The sequence below is a fragment of the Fundulus heteroclitus genome, chromosome 7 (assembly GCF_011125445.2).
Source record: "Fundulus heteroclitus isolate FHET01 chromosome 7, MU-UCD_Fhet_4.1, whole genome shotgun sequence".
NCBI lineage: Eukaryota > Metazoa > Chordata > Actinopteri > Cyprinodontiformes > Fundulidae > Fundulus > Fundulus heteroclitus.
The window spans coordinates 6,239,524-6,258,032 of record NC_046367.1 but is presented as its reverse complement, the minus strand read 5'-3'; the positions used below and the strand labels follow the sequence as shown (position 1 = coordinate 6,258,032).

At 41.4% G+C, this 18,509-nt stretch overlaps 1 protein-coding gene across 1 annotated transcript in view; it reads right to left on the bottom strand.

Annotated features, from left to right (window-relative positions):
• Positions 1–1,250: 1,250 nt before the first annotated feature.
• itgb5 (integrin, beta 5) overlaps positions 1,251–18,509 on the bottom strand; it is a gene marked incomplete in the record, with an annotated part of 81,906 nt that continues 64,647 nt past the window's right edge. Inside the window, 3 exon segments of the mRNA XM_036138812.1 lie at positions 1,251–5,297; positions 8,007–8,173; positions 18,211–18,330. Of these exon segments, the coding sequence (XP_035994705.1) occupies positions 5,208–5,297; positions 8,007–8,173; positions 18,211–18,330 (377 nt within the window).

Below are 18,509 nucleotides of genomic sequence, written 5' to 3'. Positions count from 1 at the left end.
AATCTAGTATATACTGAAGAATAATCAGTTTTGTAAACAACTACCTCCTACATATTTAGAGTTAAAAGCTGGAGTCATGGCTTTGTCCTTCCCCCAAACTATGTGCTGACAGATAATTAAACATATAGATTGTGTTAATGAGGTCAGATTGGGCCCTGTGCTGCACTTATTGGCCTCAAACAACCACTTCAGCTAAATGTCTCTCCCCCGCGGTTGACTCTGAACTGGCTGTCCTGCCCCTTCCTTCTCCTCTCAGATTAAATCAGCCCACCACCTTCCAGATCATCCTTCTCTGGTGCTATGCCCAAGTAAAAAAAAACTAAAAAAAAAAACTCAGGAGTCTTTTCCTTCTCTACCATCCAAAGAATTGATAGCTCAGTGCTTTTGTCTTCTTGTCGTTCAGACCCTCCCACTCGGCCTAAGCAGATAGTTGTTCATCCTGATCTTGGATCTGCTTCCTCTGGAAGGTTCTTCCTGTTGAAAGGAAGCGCAGTTCCTCCAAAACCAGCCACTTGTTGCGATCTGGCCTTTTACAATGGGGGGAATTTTATTGCACGGTGTTATAATCTGCATATTATGGCCTAATGGGTAGAGTAGTGCGCTTGCGCTCTGAGAAGGTTGCAAGTACCTGGTTCGATCCCAACTGCCTGCACTCAGGGTCCCTGAGCAAGACCCTTGGGCGCCCCACTGTGGCAGCCCACTGCTCCCCAAAGGGGATGGGTTAAAAGCAGAGGTGAATTTCTCCATTGTAAGATCAATAAAGTTCAATTATTATAACAGGTTTAGATTTAATGTAATCTTTCAATTTGAACAACATATTTCTTCTGACTTGAAGTGATATTAACGCTTTAGAGCGGCCCAATCAGAAACCCAACCTGAATTTGAACTAAAGATTAGGGTGATGTAAAGGAGCCTTTCCTTCTAAACACAACTTGGCTGTCATCCTCAAAGATAATTAGTCAAAAGTGGAACCATGCAAACAGATGTTCAGCAATCTAAAAGGTTTAAATACTGTACTGTAAATAAGTTTTTATCCATGGACTTGGAAAGGGTATAACGAATTTTAGATGCTTTGGTGGGTATGAATAATTAAATGTCTACTAAAATTATTCACATTTTCTTATGTGGCAACCATGACCCTTGACTTTTCTGTGATAGACCAAGATAAAGTAGTGCAGAGATGTGATGTGGAAGGAAAACTTAAAAACTGTATCTGTAACATGAGAGCAAATAAAACAAGACGACAGACAAGCCTTTGAATGAAGCTTTTTATTGTTGGTGCAGTTTTCCATCAACATGTAGTCGCCCCAGTGGACCTGTGTGGAGGATCTTCAAGGACCCTGAAGGAAAAAAATGTTCCATCCCAGCTGAGAAAGGGTTTATAACACACTCATGGCCATTCATTTGGCACTTCGCTTACACCCAACCAATATTTACACTTCCCTGCCACACAGTGACACAGTAACTATGAATGCCACAATGCAAAAGACGCCCCACCTACTTTGCAAGCTGGACTCTGATCTGTAATCTCACCGTATAACAAGCGCAGCACCAGCAGTAACAGAACATGCTACGTCTTTTATCATGCTTTGGGGCTTTTAATGCTCATCAGATTTACTTTCTTTATTGGAATTTCATTTACTAAACGGAGGGATTGTGGTATTCTTATAATAGATGTCGGCAAAGAAGTGAGCTGCATTCACTGGACTCAAAATTAGCGACACAATTGGTTGGTGCTAAATAAATTCAGATAAAAGTCCAGTTCCATTGCAACAATTTTAAAAGATGTATATACTAACTTTCTTCGTTCCAGGTGGTACCCAGCAACAACTGCCTCCAGGTTCAAACAGGAAATCAGTAACTCACTCTGCATCTCAGCTCCAATATAAACCATCACTAGGGTTGCATTAGTACCTATAAGCACACACAGTGGTTCAGAGAATGGCGCTACAACCTGGGTGTTCAAAAACAGTGATGCTAAATTGATTCCATCATAAATATGAAAAATTCTCCCATTTTCAGATAAACAGGAATAGTTAAAGATTTGATTTACAAGATGACTAAAATTTGCTCATGGCAGATTATCTTACAGGTCAGGAGTACCTTGAAATAATCTAAAATACATTTAACATCCACTACTGCATCTGTCGCAATTTAATCCACAACTTGAGGAAGGAATAATGCTGTGATTTGTCTTTTTACAAGGCTAGTCTTCCAGCTTCCCTGTGCCTCTCCAGTATGAAATCACCGTCAGCTCTCCTTGTGCTCTTGCTCCAATAAAATGGCCGTCTGACCTGTAGGTTAGCATCTGAACCAGTTAGCCGTGCTGTGCAGAAGAGGGTGTGACGGCGGCCGCTTCATTCAGTCCCAGAAACACACGTCGCTCTGCGCGGCTTTCCTTCAAATGATCTAAAAGCTGCCGGCATTTATGCGAACTGAAAGGTGCAGCTCGGTAAAGAGCGGCTGAAAGGAAGCAGGACAGGGCATGTGAGGAAGTTCTGCCCCAAGTAGGAAAGGAAGCATGGCCACACACGGATGACCTCTGCTGACACAGCCCTTAAACCTCTGTTAAAATAGAAACATGGTAACACGGTGTATTTAAAGGGACATCCCCACAGCTTTCACTGTGACATCTCCTGAACCCACATGGCGGACAATTGATACGACCACCCAGCATCATCCAAACCTCAAACAGACCACCAATCAAACCCAGTCGGTGCCGGTATGCTGTCTTATGTGCCTGAGAGGCATCCTCGGTCAGCTGACCTTCACTCAGTGTTAACTGACACTTTGGCAACTGCCTGTAGCACCACTGCTCAGCTCATATTCCCACCATTTATATCGCGTGTTCAGTCCAGACATCCTTAGATATCAAATCATTGACATCAGCCATCGCTGGTCTACGTGATGACCCAATGAGAACCAAATCAGATCATGCCTTTTGGGTTAACTAGACGCCTGATTTGTTTTCTTAGCTGTGTATCTCATTTTGTGAGTTGTTCAGATTTTCAGGCTACTATTACAACACAGCATTCCATGAGCCAAGCAAAGGTTTTATCCAGCCAGCATGTGCGAGTTATGACTCGTGTACCATCTGCAAGTAGAGGGGCCATCTGTAGAAGTATAAATTAGAGACAAGAGAGATTCAAGACTTGGAACATAACAATGTTTAGCCAGTCAATGTATATTTTGGAGTTTTTCCATAGGCTGAGCTCATGCTAGTTGCTACATCCTCCACAATATGCTAATAAAACCCTGCAAAAGGTTCAAATTGCATTGATAACCAGAGAACCCCCATGTTCCAAAACCAGCTGTTATAAACCAACAAAAGGGCTAAAAGGATAGCAGTACTCTCAGACCAATTCATTGAAACATCAGGGAAAGGAGCCAACTTCTAAAACATAGAGGATGCATGTTCACTACCCAAAATAAAGGTTGCTTTGATCTCGAGATGCACCGAGAATTCAAATGATCACCTGTAAACACGTCATGAGTAAATACTTCAGGGTCACGCTAACAAGAACACCCTTTGGTGCTTCTTACAAAGTGAAGAAGAATCAAAATCTGCTGTTTCCAGTAGCGATGAGCCATTGCAAACAAAGTCAGCGGAGGCACAGAGATGTAAGAAAGCAAACTATTTTGGGACAAGCTGAGACATGTCTGCATCTCATTGACCCCCAAATTCCACATCCAGCATACGTGACTGCTGCGTTTCGTTCACGTATGTGCACGTTCGACCGATGGAGCAACTGCGTTGTTCTGTTAATTAGTGAGAACGGTTCCACATTCTCTGTGACGACTCCGAACCGAACGACACCGTCAACAGTCCCGCGCTCTGTCGTTCACCGTAAAAATACAGAACTCCAATTTTCTGTTCTGTTCCGGTACGTCGGTCTCCACAATTGCAATCGTAGCAAACAGGAAAAATAACATCAACAAACTCTGGTTTGTCAAATTTGAATGGTGTAAATAGAGATTGTTCACCACAAATTAAATATGTTTTTAATATTCACAATAAAATTAACTATTTTTTATTTCTGATGCAAACCGCAATTTTTTTACCTCCATATAAGGAAGATTTGGATGTGGAATTACGGGGTTAGGCTGCAAGACTTGAGCAAGTAAGAGGAAGGCTGAGCAGATTACAGCCTGGGTGCTCTGTTTAATCCTTCTAAGTTATTTCTTTCTAACTGGGTGAATGGCTAATACCAGATAGCAAAGCCAGTTTAAAACAACTCTCTGTCTTCATTTTTACAAGAAGAGGAAAACTTGGTGTTACAGTAACTGCTCCATCACTTTCTTTCACCTCTGCTCCTAATTTAAAAAAAACGACGATCACTGCCGAAAGGCTAGGAAAAAGATTTTCAATGCTAATCTTATATCTTCATATATTTTAGCTCTTAAAGGGAACCCTAAAAATTTTGAGAAACTGGTATCGGCAGATTGAGCTTTCCAAAAACCCACTAGAAAAAATCTGATTGGTGCGTCCTTAATTTGGACTCAAGAAGTGTAGTGGTTTTGTTCCCATCGTGTGTGTTCACAATACAAAACAAGAGTGGCAAAAGTCCAGTCTATTTAGGGTCAGATGTTAGTAGAATCCTGTATGTTAATGCCCTACTATGCAGATTAATAGAAGACAATAGTGACAAGTGCATCTTGTGATAAACCCAAACACATTCTATCCCATCAAGAAAAGTCAGTCTTTGCTGAATTAGACACCATCTGTGCAAAATAAAGGTAAGACATCTGTTGCTTAGTAAATATTAGTATTATCAAATCATCATTATAACCTTCCTTTGAAATATATGCTAATAATCTGAGTCCTGCTGAGTGTAGAGCTCATATTTCAAATGCATCTTCAGTGTTTATAAAAATATAGAAATATAAACCAATATTCTGTTTAGTACATGCTGCCCTATGTGGTTGGAGTTAGGAGAATATCTTGAGCAACTGCAGCCTGCAACACTCTGGTCATCTTAATCCACAGTTTCATCGTCTCCACGCAGTAATTGGGGCACATCTGTTTGAATCTCCTTAGGAACTGGAAATACGAAGGGTTCACGTCTTCTGGGCTTCTTTCATTTCCGTCATCAGTGTGGATGGACAAAGATCAGAGGGAGGAATGTGTTCAGTCTGCTGTCCTCCTCGTCACCATCATTCAGGGGTCTGTGAGTTGGACCGGTCCTGCCGTGTCCCGTTCAGAGGGATCAGTGGAGCCCGCCGTTGAAAGACTTCTCGAATGTTTCCATTTCTGCAAAATGTGTGGTGATGGGCTGTTTGTACAGAGGGTTGGAAGCCTGAGGAGTTCACAGAGGAGTGAGAGAGTACAAGTACAAAAAATATTAGAATATCACGAAAAAGGATTCTTTGTCCCTCATTTTAGAAAGTTAAAGACTTGATACCATTTTTAACACTGCAGCAACATGTTTTTGAAGGCACAGGTCTCTTTCTGGTCAAGAAATATGAAATATATTAATAGAAAAATCTGATTAATTACAATATGACAAAGCTTTATTGTGACAAAACCAATATGTAGGAGACAATTCAGCCTTTATTTAAGTGTCATTTCCAAGTTTGGGAAAAGAGTAGACAAGGTAACAGTGTAAGTGTTAATATCCTTTATGGAAGTATGTAACTGATTCTGATTTTATTATTATCGTTTATCTTTAGTGTGCCATTGTGTGCTTCACAACACTGAATCGTCTTATTACTAAAAAGTGCTTTATAAATAAACTTGCCTTCCATTTGTGAAAAATAAATGATCATTCTATACAAAAATAAATTGTTTTGAAAACACTTTAAAATGTAATTTTTGCATTATGTTTTCTTCAGTGATCAACTAAAGCAGCAAACTAGATAGCTGCTGGTTCCTGTTTTTTTCTGCTCCAATTGTCAGCTTCAGTCTCGCAGCACCATTTACCTGCGTTATTATCATCAATACAGGGGGAGGGTTCATTTATTGATTCACTATTCATTAGTCAACTCAGTCCATCACTGATGACAGATGGCTGTGTTATTCCTGGAAAGCACAGTTTTGTTTGTAGAGCTAGAATGAATGGATCATATGAAACAGATCTTATATGCTCTAAACCAGGGATGGGCAACTGGCGGCCCGGGGGCCGCACACGGCCCTCGTCATCATTCAGTGCGGCCCGCGAATAGATCAATAATAATTTAATAATGATAAAAAAAAAATAAAAAAAAAACTTTTAATTAGTAATTTTACTTTTGACCGATAGGGGGCCGTACCCAAACAATAGCGGGCATGGGCCGCTTTGCAACAGCGAGGAAGAAAGTCAAGAGCCCTGGCCACTAGCAGTGGAATAAAGGGAAAACTTGACGAAAAAGTCACATTTTTCAGACAAAATGGGAAGAAGTATGGACATGGGGATTTTATTTTTTTTTTTGGTCTCTTGTCATTCACACACAACATAAACCGTGAGAGCCGACGTGAGTTTTGAAACTGCAAAGCTTTGTCTTAAGCAGAAGATCAAACGTGCAGCACCGCGTTCACAGACCAGTGTGATGCATTCGTGAGCGTCAGAAAGCTATGGTGCATTCAGGAGCATGGGACATTAGATTTTTCAGAATAAAAAAGATGTGCATAATCAAAAAGTAACAGAAATACAATTATAGAGCATTCAGTATTATAAGAAAGCCCACACTGTTTCTGGATAGACACATTATTGTTTGAGTTAAGTTCTGTTCCGTTTTATGCCTCTTTCCTTGTAAATTTGAAATGACCCATGCTCCTGAATGCATTAATATGGAGTTTAAATTCCTTTTTTGCAATTTTTTTTAAAGCAAGCAGTTTGTCTTTTGCTTAGGGACATATTAAAATGCATTTATATGCAGAAAATAGCTATATGTTGGTGCAGTAAACATACAGATATAAATTCATCTAAAATTTGTTGTTATTGAGAATAATTTGTAGCGTCTTTCATATCCAATTATTTGAAGTGCGTGGTCATGTGGCCCTCCAATGGTCGTGCTGAAAAAAATGTGGCCCTCTTTATCATGGAAGTTGCCCATCCCTGCTCTAAACTGTTCTAAACGCTAAACTGGTAGATGTAGATTTAAAGAAATTTTCATTCAATCAAGAAGTAGGAACGAAAAGAGGCAGGTATCTAGAGAAAAACATAAAAAGAAAATGGCTAAATGAGAGAAAGCTAGAGAGAGACAGAAGCTAGCAGCTCATTTAAAACTGGGATATTAAAGGAAGGTTAAGTGGAAGAACGTTTCTTGCATCTTTAAAGCTACTCACTCAACCTACAGAATGCATACATCCACCCCCCCCAAAAGAAATAAATACGATACTCAAAGTACAAATAATAATAATGACATTTCTGCATAAATTATACATTAATATTACTTTAAACCTTTATAAAACTACATAAAAACTTTTAAAATTGAGCTAAATAAAAAAAACAAGATAAAGGACAATGCAAGGAAAACCAAAGAGATAAAATGCTAGATTATCTTCATTCAGGTAAATGCTAAAATGTTGACATTCTCAGGTTCTTCAGCAAGTTAATTCCTCAGGTAAGCACTTCAAAAGTAACTCCTCACATTATGTTTCATGGTAAGTTAATGACCTATATAAGACCTGAGGGCAAAAGTATCTTAGAAGACAGCTATCTGTTGAGTTGCTGAATCTAGGATGAGGAAAGTTTGGAAGCTTCAGTTGATGTTCGGCCTGCCGTCACCGTAATAGTGCAGAGAAGTCATAGTGTGAAGCCTCAAACATTAAACATGATACTAATAGTATCCATCTCTATATTTATTCAGTAATAACCCATGTCCTGTACTTATGGAACCATTGTTTATCCTGCACTGCTGCTATTGCAATTCTGGTTAGACCTAAACTGCATTTCGTTGCCTTGTACCTGTACCTGTGTAATGACAATAAAGTTGAATCTAATCTAATCTAATCTAATCTAATGCAAACAATTTACATCTGACTGGTAGACAGGAGTGGAGACGTTCAGTAAAAGCATCTTCCTTACCATATGGTATCGGGCGCGCATGCGTGCGCTCTGGAAGCGAGCAAACTCTCTCCGGTCGTGTATGGTGATAACCAGTTTCCAGGCGGCCAGCAGAACCAGTCCTATCAGCAAGATGGTGCCGACCACAGCCAGCAACACCATTAAGGCTTCTGGGCCAGTGACGCACTCTGTGGCGGGAGAAGACCAATGAAGCGCGTTACAAAGGAGGACAGGACGCCATCAGCTTTAGATACAAGGATAATGGTAAAGCGGGAGTGGGGCTTGCTGTGTGCAGATGGGACACCGAGCAGCCAGCTATGACAGAGGGTGAAAACTCTGATTACATCACAGTGGTAGCAGACTCTTAAGATAACCTGCTTACTGGCAGGTTTTCTTCCTAAACTCTGGTTGAGACTGAAGCAGAATTGTTTTTTTATATCTCACCTAATGGGATGGTTTTCTGACCTGGACTGGATCCACTCCATTCTTGGAAGTTCTTTTAATCTTTTTTTATGCTTTCATCAAATTGTTTTATTTATCTCTGAATGCTAATTTCTTGTGATATTCAGTGAAAGTGTCGAACTGAGAAGAAAGCAGCTTAACCGAAACACCTCGGGCTCATCATGATGTGTGTTCCCTGGACACACGAGCAGAAAGTTTCTCACTGAGGAGTTATCATTATACATCATTTGAGTTCATACAGATTAATTACGCTCAACATCCTCAGACTGGAATTTGCCGCTTATTGAACTTCCTGGTGAGGTTGCAATTGATAATGTGTAAATGTGAGAAAAATGTGAAGCTTTGCAGGAATATTATTCCTTCTTTATGGACTAATGTATTGATAGACATTAAAGGAGGATTTCAGAGAAACCAATAGGGGGCAGAAGCTACTTCTAAAAGCTCTTCCTATTGTCGCCTTATCCTCATTCTGAGCTGCGGGCCTAAACAGTGTTATATTGTGGTGAAAATCAGAACTAGAGCCCAGGTTCAGATTATTATTCTAAGATCCCTTCTCCAGTCTAAGGGTGACCACAGAAGAAATGGGGCATCATTGTGGCATGTGATGTTCTCCATGATATTGCTCTCCTCAGAGCGAGAACGGGACAGATGGATTGATAAATCTGACCGTGACCATCCCATCATTCCTGCAGACGTCCAGGATGGAGGAACAGCTCGAGATGTAATTGCCAGGTACCGTATTTTTCAGACAATAAGGCGCACTTAAAATCCTTAAATTTTCTCAAAAATTGATGGTGCACCTTATATATGGTTAAAGTTGTGCTTATTGACCGATTTTAATTACGATGTGTAAGTACGACTTTGGTAAGCAACAAGGCCGCTTCACTCAATGGATATTCGGAGCATTACGGCACACTGTGTCATTACCTGATCAGACCCCTGAGCAGTCTACAAGACTGACTGTAATGTCTACACTAGAAGTGCATTCATGTAAAGCAGCCCCCGCCCGGAGTACATGCTAGCAACAATAATCCAAGTAAGTTAATCAAATATAAAAGTTACGTTTATTTTTGGCCTTATATTACAAACAGGGCAGTGTAGTCCAACTACTCTGTCCTCCCGGCATAGACGGATAGCCCTCCCTCTCAGGAGAGAGCTGTGTACGTGAAGGGGCGTGATATTACACACTTGGGAAGAATATTTAATGTGCCTTATAATCCATTGCCCCTTATATGTGGACAAAGACACAGACATGATAATTCACGGTGCACCTTATAATCCGGTGCGTTTTACGGTCCTAAAAATACGGAAAATAAGGAAATAAATAAAATAGAACCTGTCAGACAATTTGAAGTAGGGCAAGGGTGGAACAACCAGTTGTTAAATTTGTATTTTCATAGCCTCAGGTTGTTGTAGTGACTCTTTTCACTTAAATTGTTTTTCAGATTTTACCCAGGTTTTCCTCAATCCTTTTACAGCCAGTCACGCAAAGTATAACCTGCAGGATTCTCTACTTCCCTGCTGGTCAACTTAGTGATGCTGAGAGAGAGGAAACCAGCAGGAAACAACCGTGATAACCATAAAGTCTGTAAAAGCTGCATACATTATAATTTACAAGGGCAAACAAGAGTAGAAGATGTGCACTTAAAATATTCTGTCAGCATGTAGCTGGGTTGAGACAAAATCCAGAAATTATGATTTTAAACATCAAAACGGATTGATGGATTGATCCTAGACACAGATAATACATGTAAATCTACAGCTCCACCAGATCCCAGTATTAATGTAAAACTATCAATGTATCCCACACAGTTAAACTCTGCAGTAAATGACCATAGTTTGTTAGATTCAAAATTTTCCGATTAAATAATCACCATCTTAAAGTTAAACATTACAGATTATCAGGTGTTAACTGACCCAAAACTGAACTGAAGATTTGCATGTAAAAAGTCCTGTGCACATTTCAATACAAATTTATACAGAGAGTTTCAGATTCCAGGGGCTTTAGTTTCATGGATAAAAAGGTCCTGTTCTTAGGTAGGCCTTTTCAGCTTTCCCTGGAATTGTTGAAGGGGTGGGTTTGTGTGCAGCAAGGCAAAACACTCCACCACCAGGAGCACTAAGGAGGTGACTGTGCAAATGTATCGATTTTATACCATGACAGGGTATATCATTTGTTATACAAAGTAGTTTTAAGATGTTTATAACCGAGAAAGTACAACTGAAAGAGTTACAATACAGGCTTGATAGTATATACAGTAGGAGGACAGAAGATACATTTGTGAGTGTAGAAAACTAAAATCACCTTTTTAAGTTACAAAAGTATCAACCAAAATTACATACAATAACTAATTTAAGAATAGAAGTGGTTCTATCCATAGGTTCTATCAAACTACCCACTACCTTCAGAGATATTACTAATGTTTGAAATAAGAGAAAAAGTATACAGCTTTGGTTCTTTGGCTTTTGGTTTCTTATTACCACCACCCGCTGGCCTGAAGGTGAAGTGCTGTTTTCTGCACTACTTACCCATTCATAATTAGGTTGATTTAAAGAAACGATAAGTAATAATGACACCTAGTGGTTCAAATCAAGACAACACACACAGCAGCAGTCTGCCGTTTCCTCGACGGTCGATTGCTGCTGTGAAATCCCACTGAATTTATACTTCCACAGGATTGGTAGATGATCTTGTATTCTCTTCTATTTGTGGTACGCTTCTCTTACTGGCTCCCATGTATGCAGGCTGCTGCTCTTTTGCCAACATAAAATACCAAATGCTGTGCGCTGTTTTGGGAACCCTGGGAAGTCTCATATGTGTGGCTCAGGAACCAGGAAGTAAACACGGGCTACACTCTGCACCAAAGTAGTTCTGGACTGTACCTCTGGGTTTGAAAGCAGAAAAGTTTGACCAAGACATTGTTGATGGAGAGGACAAATCGTTTCAAAGGAATTTTACTTCCATTCTGGGTGAAATGTGAGAATGATTTTTGTTAATTTTACATTAAATATCTTACTTATTGCTCCTTTAAATAAATGACCTGTCGGAATTGTTATGCTATATTACCAGCATGAAGAATATTTGATCTCAGATTGGACTCTGAACAGTAGGGAAGAGGTGACAAAAATAATTCTATCCTGCTGCAAAGGATACACAGGCAGAAAGGACGGCCCTTCTCTCACTAGGGGCCCCCTGCTGCTATAAAACTTTCCTCCCACAGACAAAGAGTCTCTCACTCCTGTAGCTTCAGACCTTCTCAGAGTCTCTCTCTAAGACCTGGAGCAGACCAGGAAATCACTTCAGGCCATGGGCCCTGCACGGGCCTGAAAGAACCCACAGGCCACGTCTGGAGAGGACCCTTGTCGCCCGGGAAACATGTCCGGGCAAATACAGAGCTAAGTTTGCTGTCTTAACCTCATCACCGGCAGCAGGAGGAAAGACCCTGCCTGCCAATACAGCTCTGTTGTATTTCTCATCAACCTTTACCGGGAAGTGAACCCCAGATGGAGCTGAGAAGCCGGCAGCAGAACCCACTGCGAATGTGAGGAAAACCCCTGCTCAAATCGTGTCTGCAACCGGGTCAGAGAACGTGGCAGAGACCAGGCCTCCGACCCCGATCACATGGTGCTGCAGAGCTAAGCGCCTTGCCTGCTGTTGGACAAACCAACAACAGAATCAGACATACTTTAATAATCCCAGAGGGAAATTACTTTTGTCACACGCTCCAGATATACAAACATTTATATATATATATATATATATATATATATATATATATATATATATATATATATATATATATATATATATTAGGGCTGGGCAACGATTAAAATCTTTAATCGCGATTAATCGCATAATTTGCCTGATTAATCATGATTAATCACATTGTATGTGCAAACTCCAAGAATGAATTCAAAAGTAGTGTAAAGAGCACTTTTATTTTAATGTTCTGCTGCCATATGAACAAAAGTGTTGTAACATTTGTAGCACTTATCAGTAACACATATTTAGTGTAAAGCTCAACTTACATGTAAAACAAAAAATAGCAATAATAATAAATTAAAGCTTATTGCCACAGGGAATTCTCTTTATGGGGAAAAAATCAACCAAAAACAGGCAATTTCTGAGGTAACCGCAGGGAGCAGCATTACCATTTTATGTTCAATACCAAAGTGTGAAGCACAAAAAAAGGTCAACAGTAGCTATCCACTTCGCCATTACATTGGTTAGCTTCTCTGAGTCATTGAATTGCTTGGTGATGTCTACAGTGTTTTTGGCATTTAAGTGATATGTTAAGCTCAAGGTGCTCCGGTGATAAGAAAGTTTAACTTGGCAGTGGTTACAACTAACTTGTTTCTGTCATATTCGTTGCTGGAAGAACTTTAAACCGAAATGCTTGCTAACTCGATATGCTTGCATGTTTATTTGACGTTAACACGCATTTTTTTTGTTGTTGCTTTCTCGCGTGCATATAGTGAATGGCAGGGAAAAAACAGGCAAAAATACATGGATACTTTGAAGCGAGAAGCGACTTCACCGACGGCGTCGATGCAAACCCCCGCTCCGCCCGCTCTGCACAAAACTTGTTCCGGCCACCAATACACTGCCTCGCCTAAGCAAATTCCTGCGGGAAACACCGTCTTCCCCAGGTTGGCTTTGTTTTTTTTCGCGTTTTCCTTTAACCAGCCAGCACCTTTCTTCCAGTTTGAATCCGAGGCTGGGCTGACAGCAAGGTTATTGGCGAATTATCGCCACCTACTGTTCTGATTCAAACCCCTACACCGCAGCAACAGACCTTCACAAAATAAAAGCATGTGAGCAACATGCGTTAATGCGCGTTAAAGTAAATATCGCCGTTAATAGTCCAATGAATTAATGCAAAATTAACGCGTTAACTTGCCCAGCCCTAATATATATATTTACAACATTCCGCACAAAGTAATATATATTTACAACATTCCGCACAAAGTAATATACATATATGCATATATAAGTCAATATATATATATATATATATATATATATATATATATATATATATATATATATATATATATATATATATATATATATATATATATATATATATATATATATATATATATATATATATATAACTATAGATCCAAATAAGTGATAGTGACTTGTGCAAGAACAGTGCAAAGAATGCATAAATGTCAGTTACAGAGGGGGGGTGTCTGAATCACTGAGGGAGGCGTAAAGATTGATGACCACAGGCAGGAATGATTTCCTGTGGCGCTCTGTGGTGCATTTGGGTAAGAGGAGTCTTCTGCTAAAGGAGCCCCTCTGCTGGGCCAGTGTGTCATGGAGAGGGTGTGAGACATTGTCTAACATGGACTGGAGCCTGGACAGCATCCTCCTCTCTGCCATGGTTGTCAGAGAGTCCAGTTCCTCCCCCACAACATCACCGGCCCTCCCGATCAGTTTGTTTAGTCTGTTGTTGTCAGCGACCTTCAGCCCGCTGCCCCAGCATGTGACAGCAAAGAAGATCGTACTGGCAACAACAGACTCATAAAACATCCTCAGCATTGTCCCACAGATGTTAAAAGACATCAGCCTCCTCAGGAAAAAAAGTCGGCTTTGGCCCTTTTTGTAGACCGCCTCGGTGTTTCTAGTCCAGTCCAGCTTATTGTTAAAGTACACTCCCAGGTACTTATACTCCTCCACAGTGTCAACAGGGACCCCCTGGGTGGAAACAGGGGTCACATGTGTTTTTGTCCTCTTCAGATCCACTATTAGCTCCTTAGTCTTTGTCACATTGAGCTGCAGATGGTTCAGCTCACTCCAAGTGACAAAGTTGCCCACCACAGTCCTATATTCACTCTCATCACCCTTTTCAATACAGCCAACTATTGCTGAGTCATCAGAAAACTTCTGAAGGTGCAATAGTTGAAGTCTGAGGTGAAAAGGGTGAAGGGGGAGAGGACAGTCCCCTGAGGGGCTCCAGTGTTGCTGACCACCCTGTCAGACACACAGTTCTGTAGGCGTACATACTGTGGTCTGCCCGTCAGGTAATCAGCAATCCAGAACACGATGGGGGCCTCCACCTGCATCGCTGTCATCTTCTCACCCAGTAGAGTCGGACGGATGGCGTTGAAGGCACTGGAGAAATCAAAGAACATGATTCTTACAGTGCTTGCTGGCTTGTCCAGATGAGTGTAGACTCTGTTCAGCAGGAAGATGATGCTGTCCTCAACTCCTAGGCGGGGCTGGTAGACGAACTGTAGTGGATCAGTGAAGGGCCTGACCATGGGACTTAGCTGCTCCAGGACTAACCTCTCAAAGGTCTTCATGATGTGGGACGTCAGTGCCACCCGTCTGTAGTCCTGAGGGCCGCTAGGACACGGCGTCTTTGGCACAGGAACAAGGCAGGACATCTTCCACAGCACGGGGACTCTCTGGAGGTGCAGGCTCAGGCTGAAGACTAGGCTAAGTACTCCACACAGCTGGTAGGCACAAGCTTTGAGCACCCTGGGGAATACACCATCGGGGCCAGCAGCTTTTTTGGAGTGGAGTCTGGTTAGCTGTCTTCTCACCAGGTCAGGAAGCCAGCAGCAGAAAGTTGTGGGGGATGGGCGGCAGTATCAAACCTATTGAAAAATAGGTTCAGGTCATTGGCCCGGTCAACGCGACCTTCCAACCCCATGCCAGTGGACTTCTGGAACCCTGTGATGGCTCTCATCCCACTCCACACATCCCTCAAGTTGTTGGTCTGGAGTTTCTTCTCCAGCTTTCTCCTGTCCTTAGCCTCCTGGATTTTATGTTTGAGTACCCCCTGCACTCTCCTCACCTCCTAACGGTTGCCATCTCAGAACGCCCTCTTTTTCTTATTTAGAATGACCTTTATGTCCTCCCCATGGGGCTCACAGAGTGCAGGCCAGTCAGTCACCTCAAAGCAGGACTGCAGTGCCTCATAAGCCTCCTCCGACCACCTCCTCACAGTCCTTGTTGTCATAGGCTGTGATCTGACCTGCCCAGGGAGGAGGGGGGGGGGGGGGGGGGGGGGGGGTTGGGAGAGAAAAGGAGATGTATGCATCTTTAATGTTAGCATACATCAGGTCCAGGGTCCTCTCCTCTCTGGTAGGGCAGCTCACATACTGTTTGAAGGTCGGCAGAACTTTGTTCATGGTGACATGGTTGAAGTCTCCCGACATGATAATGAGGGCATTAGGATGTTGAGTCTGTAGTTTGGAGATGGTGGTGTGTATGATGCTGCAGGCAGATGTTGGGTTTGCAGAGGGAGGGATATACAGGACAGCAGCGATAACATGTGGGATCTCTCTAGGCAGCTGATTAGGACAGAGTCCAACGGCCAGCAGTTCAAAATCCAGGCTCCAGAGCTGTTCTTTAATGGTGATGTGACCCGGGTAACACCATCTGCTGTTTACTAGAATGGCAGTGTCCAGGTCGTCCCGGACGGTGTGAAAGCCATCCACGGAGACAATCTGGTCCGTGATGTCCTTGTGCAGCCATGTCTCGGTGAAACACATCAGACTGCACTCCCGGTACTCCGGATGGCTCAGCGTTAGCGGCATTAGCTCGTCCATCTTGTTGCTAAAGGACCGCACATTTCCCATAACAACAGAGGGAAGACACCGCTTAAATCTTCTCCTTTCAATAAGCCCGTCCCGTCTCGACTCTCCTTTCATCCCCCTATGTTGCTTTCCTCCTCTGCAACCTCAACGTGTTTTTCTCCAGAGTTCGGGTGGTATTTCAGCTGGTCTGGCTAGCACGCCGGTTGGCATTAGAGCGGTCAGCTGTTCTCCGGAGTAAACAAAAGGCAGCATGTCCCGGTGATCACAGCATGATAAAAACAACACAAAAAAGCACGAAAACTCTCTGAGAACGACCTTGTAATAGAGGACAATACTTCACAGAGTTACCGTGAAAAAACAAGAGCAATCAAAAAAAGATAAAAGTAAGAAAGTTAAAAGTAAAATGGAGCGATGTAACTGCAGCACGCTGCTTTTGCGCATGCACACTTGACATCCGGACGTTCCTGCTTTCAATGCTCCTTCCTTGGAATGGCCAAACTGGACAAAACTCACACAGTTAAAAGACAGGTTTGGACACAGGGAGCTGAGGCAGAAGTTAAATGGTTCATCTGGAAGGTTTGGTAACTCGTTTGGACAAACGGTTGCTTTAGAACAAAGGGCTGACGGACGTAGCTCACGCTAGCCTTCGTTTCATGGTATTGCTAATATCATTTGAGTGTGTTTTTCTTTGGTTATAACAAGGTTACCTCCACAAGGGTTTCATACATTGATGGGACATTAATGTTTGCGTTATCCAGCCCACTCATTATGACTAAAAATAAAGCTAAAGTTTCATTTGTTAGCGAGGAATGCCCGCTAGCCAAACTGCTATTTGCCTTGCTAACATCCGGTTTCGGACATTTCAAAAGGAGTGTTTTAAAGCATAAAAGCTTAACCGTTCTGCTCGGCCATCCGTTGATGGTGCTATGAGCCTTATCCCCGCAATAATATTGAATATTATATGTTGGTGTAAAGGCAGTTTTGATAACTTTATGCTGTAACCTTTTAGCCACCGATTTGCTACAGCGACCCAAGATGCCCGGAGGGAGAATTGCATTAACAAACTCGGTCATAAGGGTTTAAACGATTTTACTGGGCAAATCAGTCTTTAGAATATTATTTACTCAAAATAATGTTCTGGTTGACTTGGGCTTTGCATTGTGAATGGATTGAAACACATGCCAAATGTTTTTTACCCCATTCCATGCTTTTGGAATCAGATCTGCAGTGAACCAGGATTCACTGAAGTGTTCTGATTATGATCAACCCCTTTTGTTTTGTCTTTTGTTTGTTTTTGCATGTAAATAGTTCCTTAGCTTAGCTTCTTTTTATCTTCATTTTTCTTAGTAGTTTAGCTACGTTTCACTAGCCTAGTAGAGAGGATTTGTTAATCGAAATATTGTGTTAAATCAGATAAACAGCATTACATAGTGATGTTCTCTGGATGTTCTTTTTATTTCTGTAATTAAATTCTTGGACTTGAAAAGAAGTTGTCACTCTTTTATTCTATGTCTGTGGAGGTTTTGCTGTTAAAAGATCGCTAGTGCTCGAATTCATCCCTTTTGTCTTGATATCAGCTTAAGAGCTGATCATCACCAGACAATACTTAACAGACAGAGGGTTATTTAATAAACATTAAATAACTTTAAACAGTGTATAATTGCACAACACAATGGAAAAATTGCCATTTAAAAGCCCCAAGTTTTCATTTACCCTGGGAAACCAAAGCCTGGAGCTTCCAATGGAAAAGGAGCTAATATTCTGTATTTTACTTATGTTTTATTCTTCTGTATTTTATAAAAGGTAGAATAATGTGATTAAGAGATTTAAGACATCATATGCATTACATTAATTATTAGTTCATTGTCATTCCTATGAAGTGTCTGAAAACCACACAGAAGCTTCCACTTAAATCCCCTCAGAGTTTCATTAAGGCTATATCTAGGCCTTACACTAAAAAATAATAATAAATAGCGACTGACCAGGGTAGGAAAATTTGACGAGGTAGACAGAACACCAGAACAACACAGCTGCATGGATGGCTGAAGTGTTGTTAAAAGGTCCTAAGACTTAAAAAAATTTAAACATTTACTAGATCTCTGATATCTATTGCTATGACTGGTCACACCTGGATCTTAAACAGGTGTCAAACCTACTAATGAGATGTGGGTACATTCACCAAAATAGAACAATGTTCTTCACAGACCTGGGTCTTTAAGTGCTGTGAGGACAGATCGTCCGCTGACATGCTCAGAGTATGTAAACTTCATCACGCAGTCGTCGTCTGTTTTATACAGGCAGAGGACAGCTCCGGGGTCATCGTTCTCTGCAGGAGAAAGAAAGACAGTAACGTATTTTCAGGAGTTTCACTCAAAAGTAAAAACAGAAATGGAGTCAAGTGAAAATAGCAAGTTGCAGGACCAAAAAACTAAAAAAAAAGGATCATTCATGCCCAATGTTGCTCTAGAAGCAGGTACCCACTTTGTTTGGTGGTCTAGAAGAGGT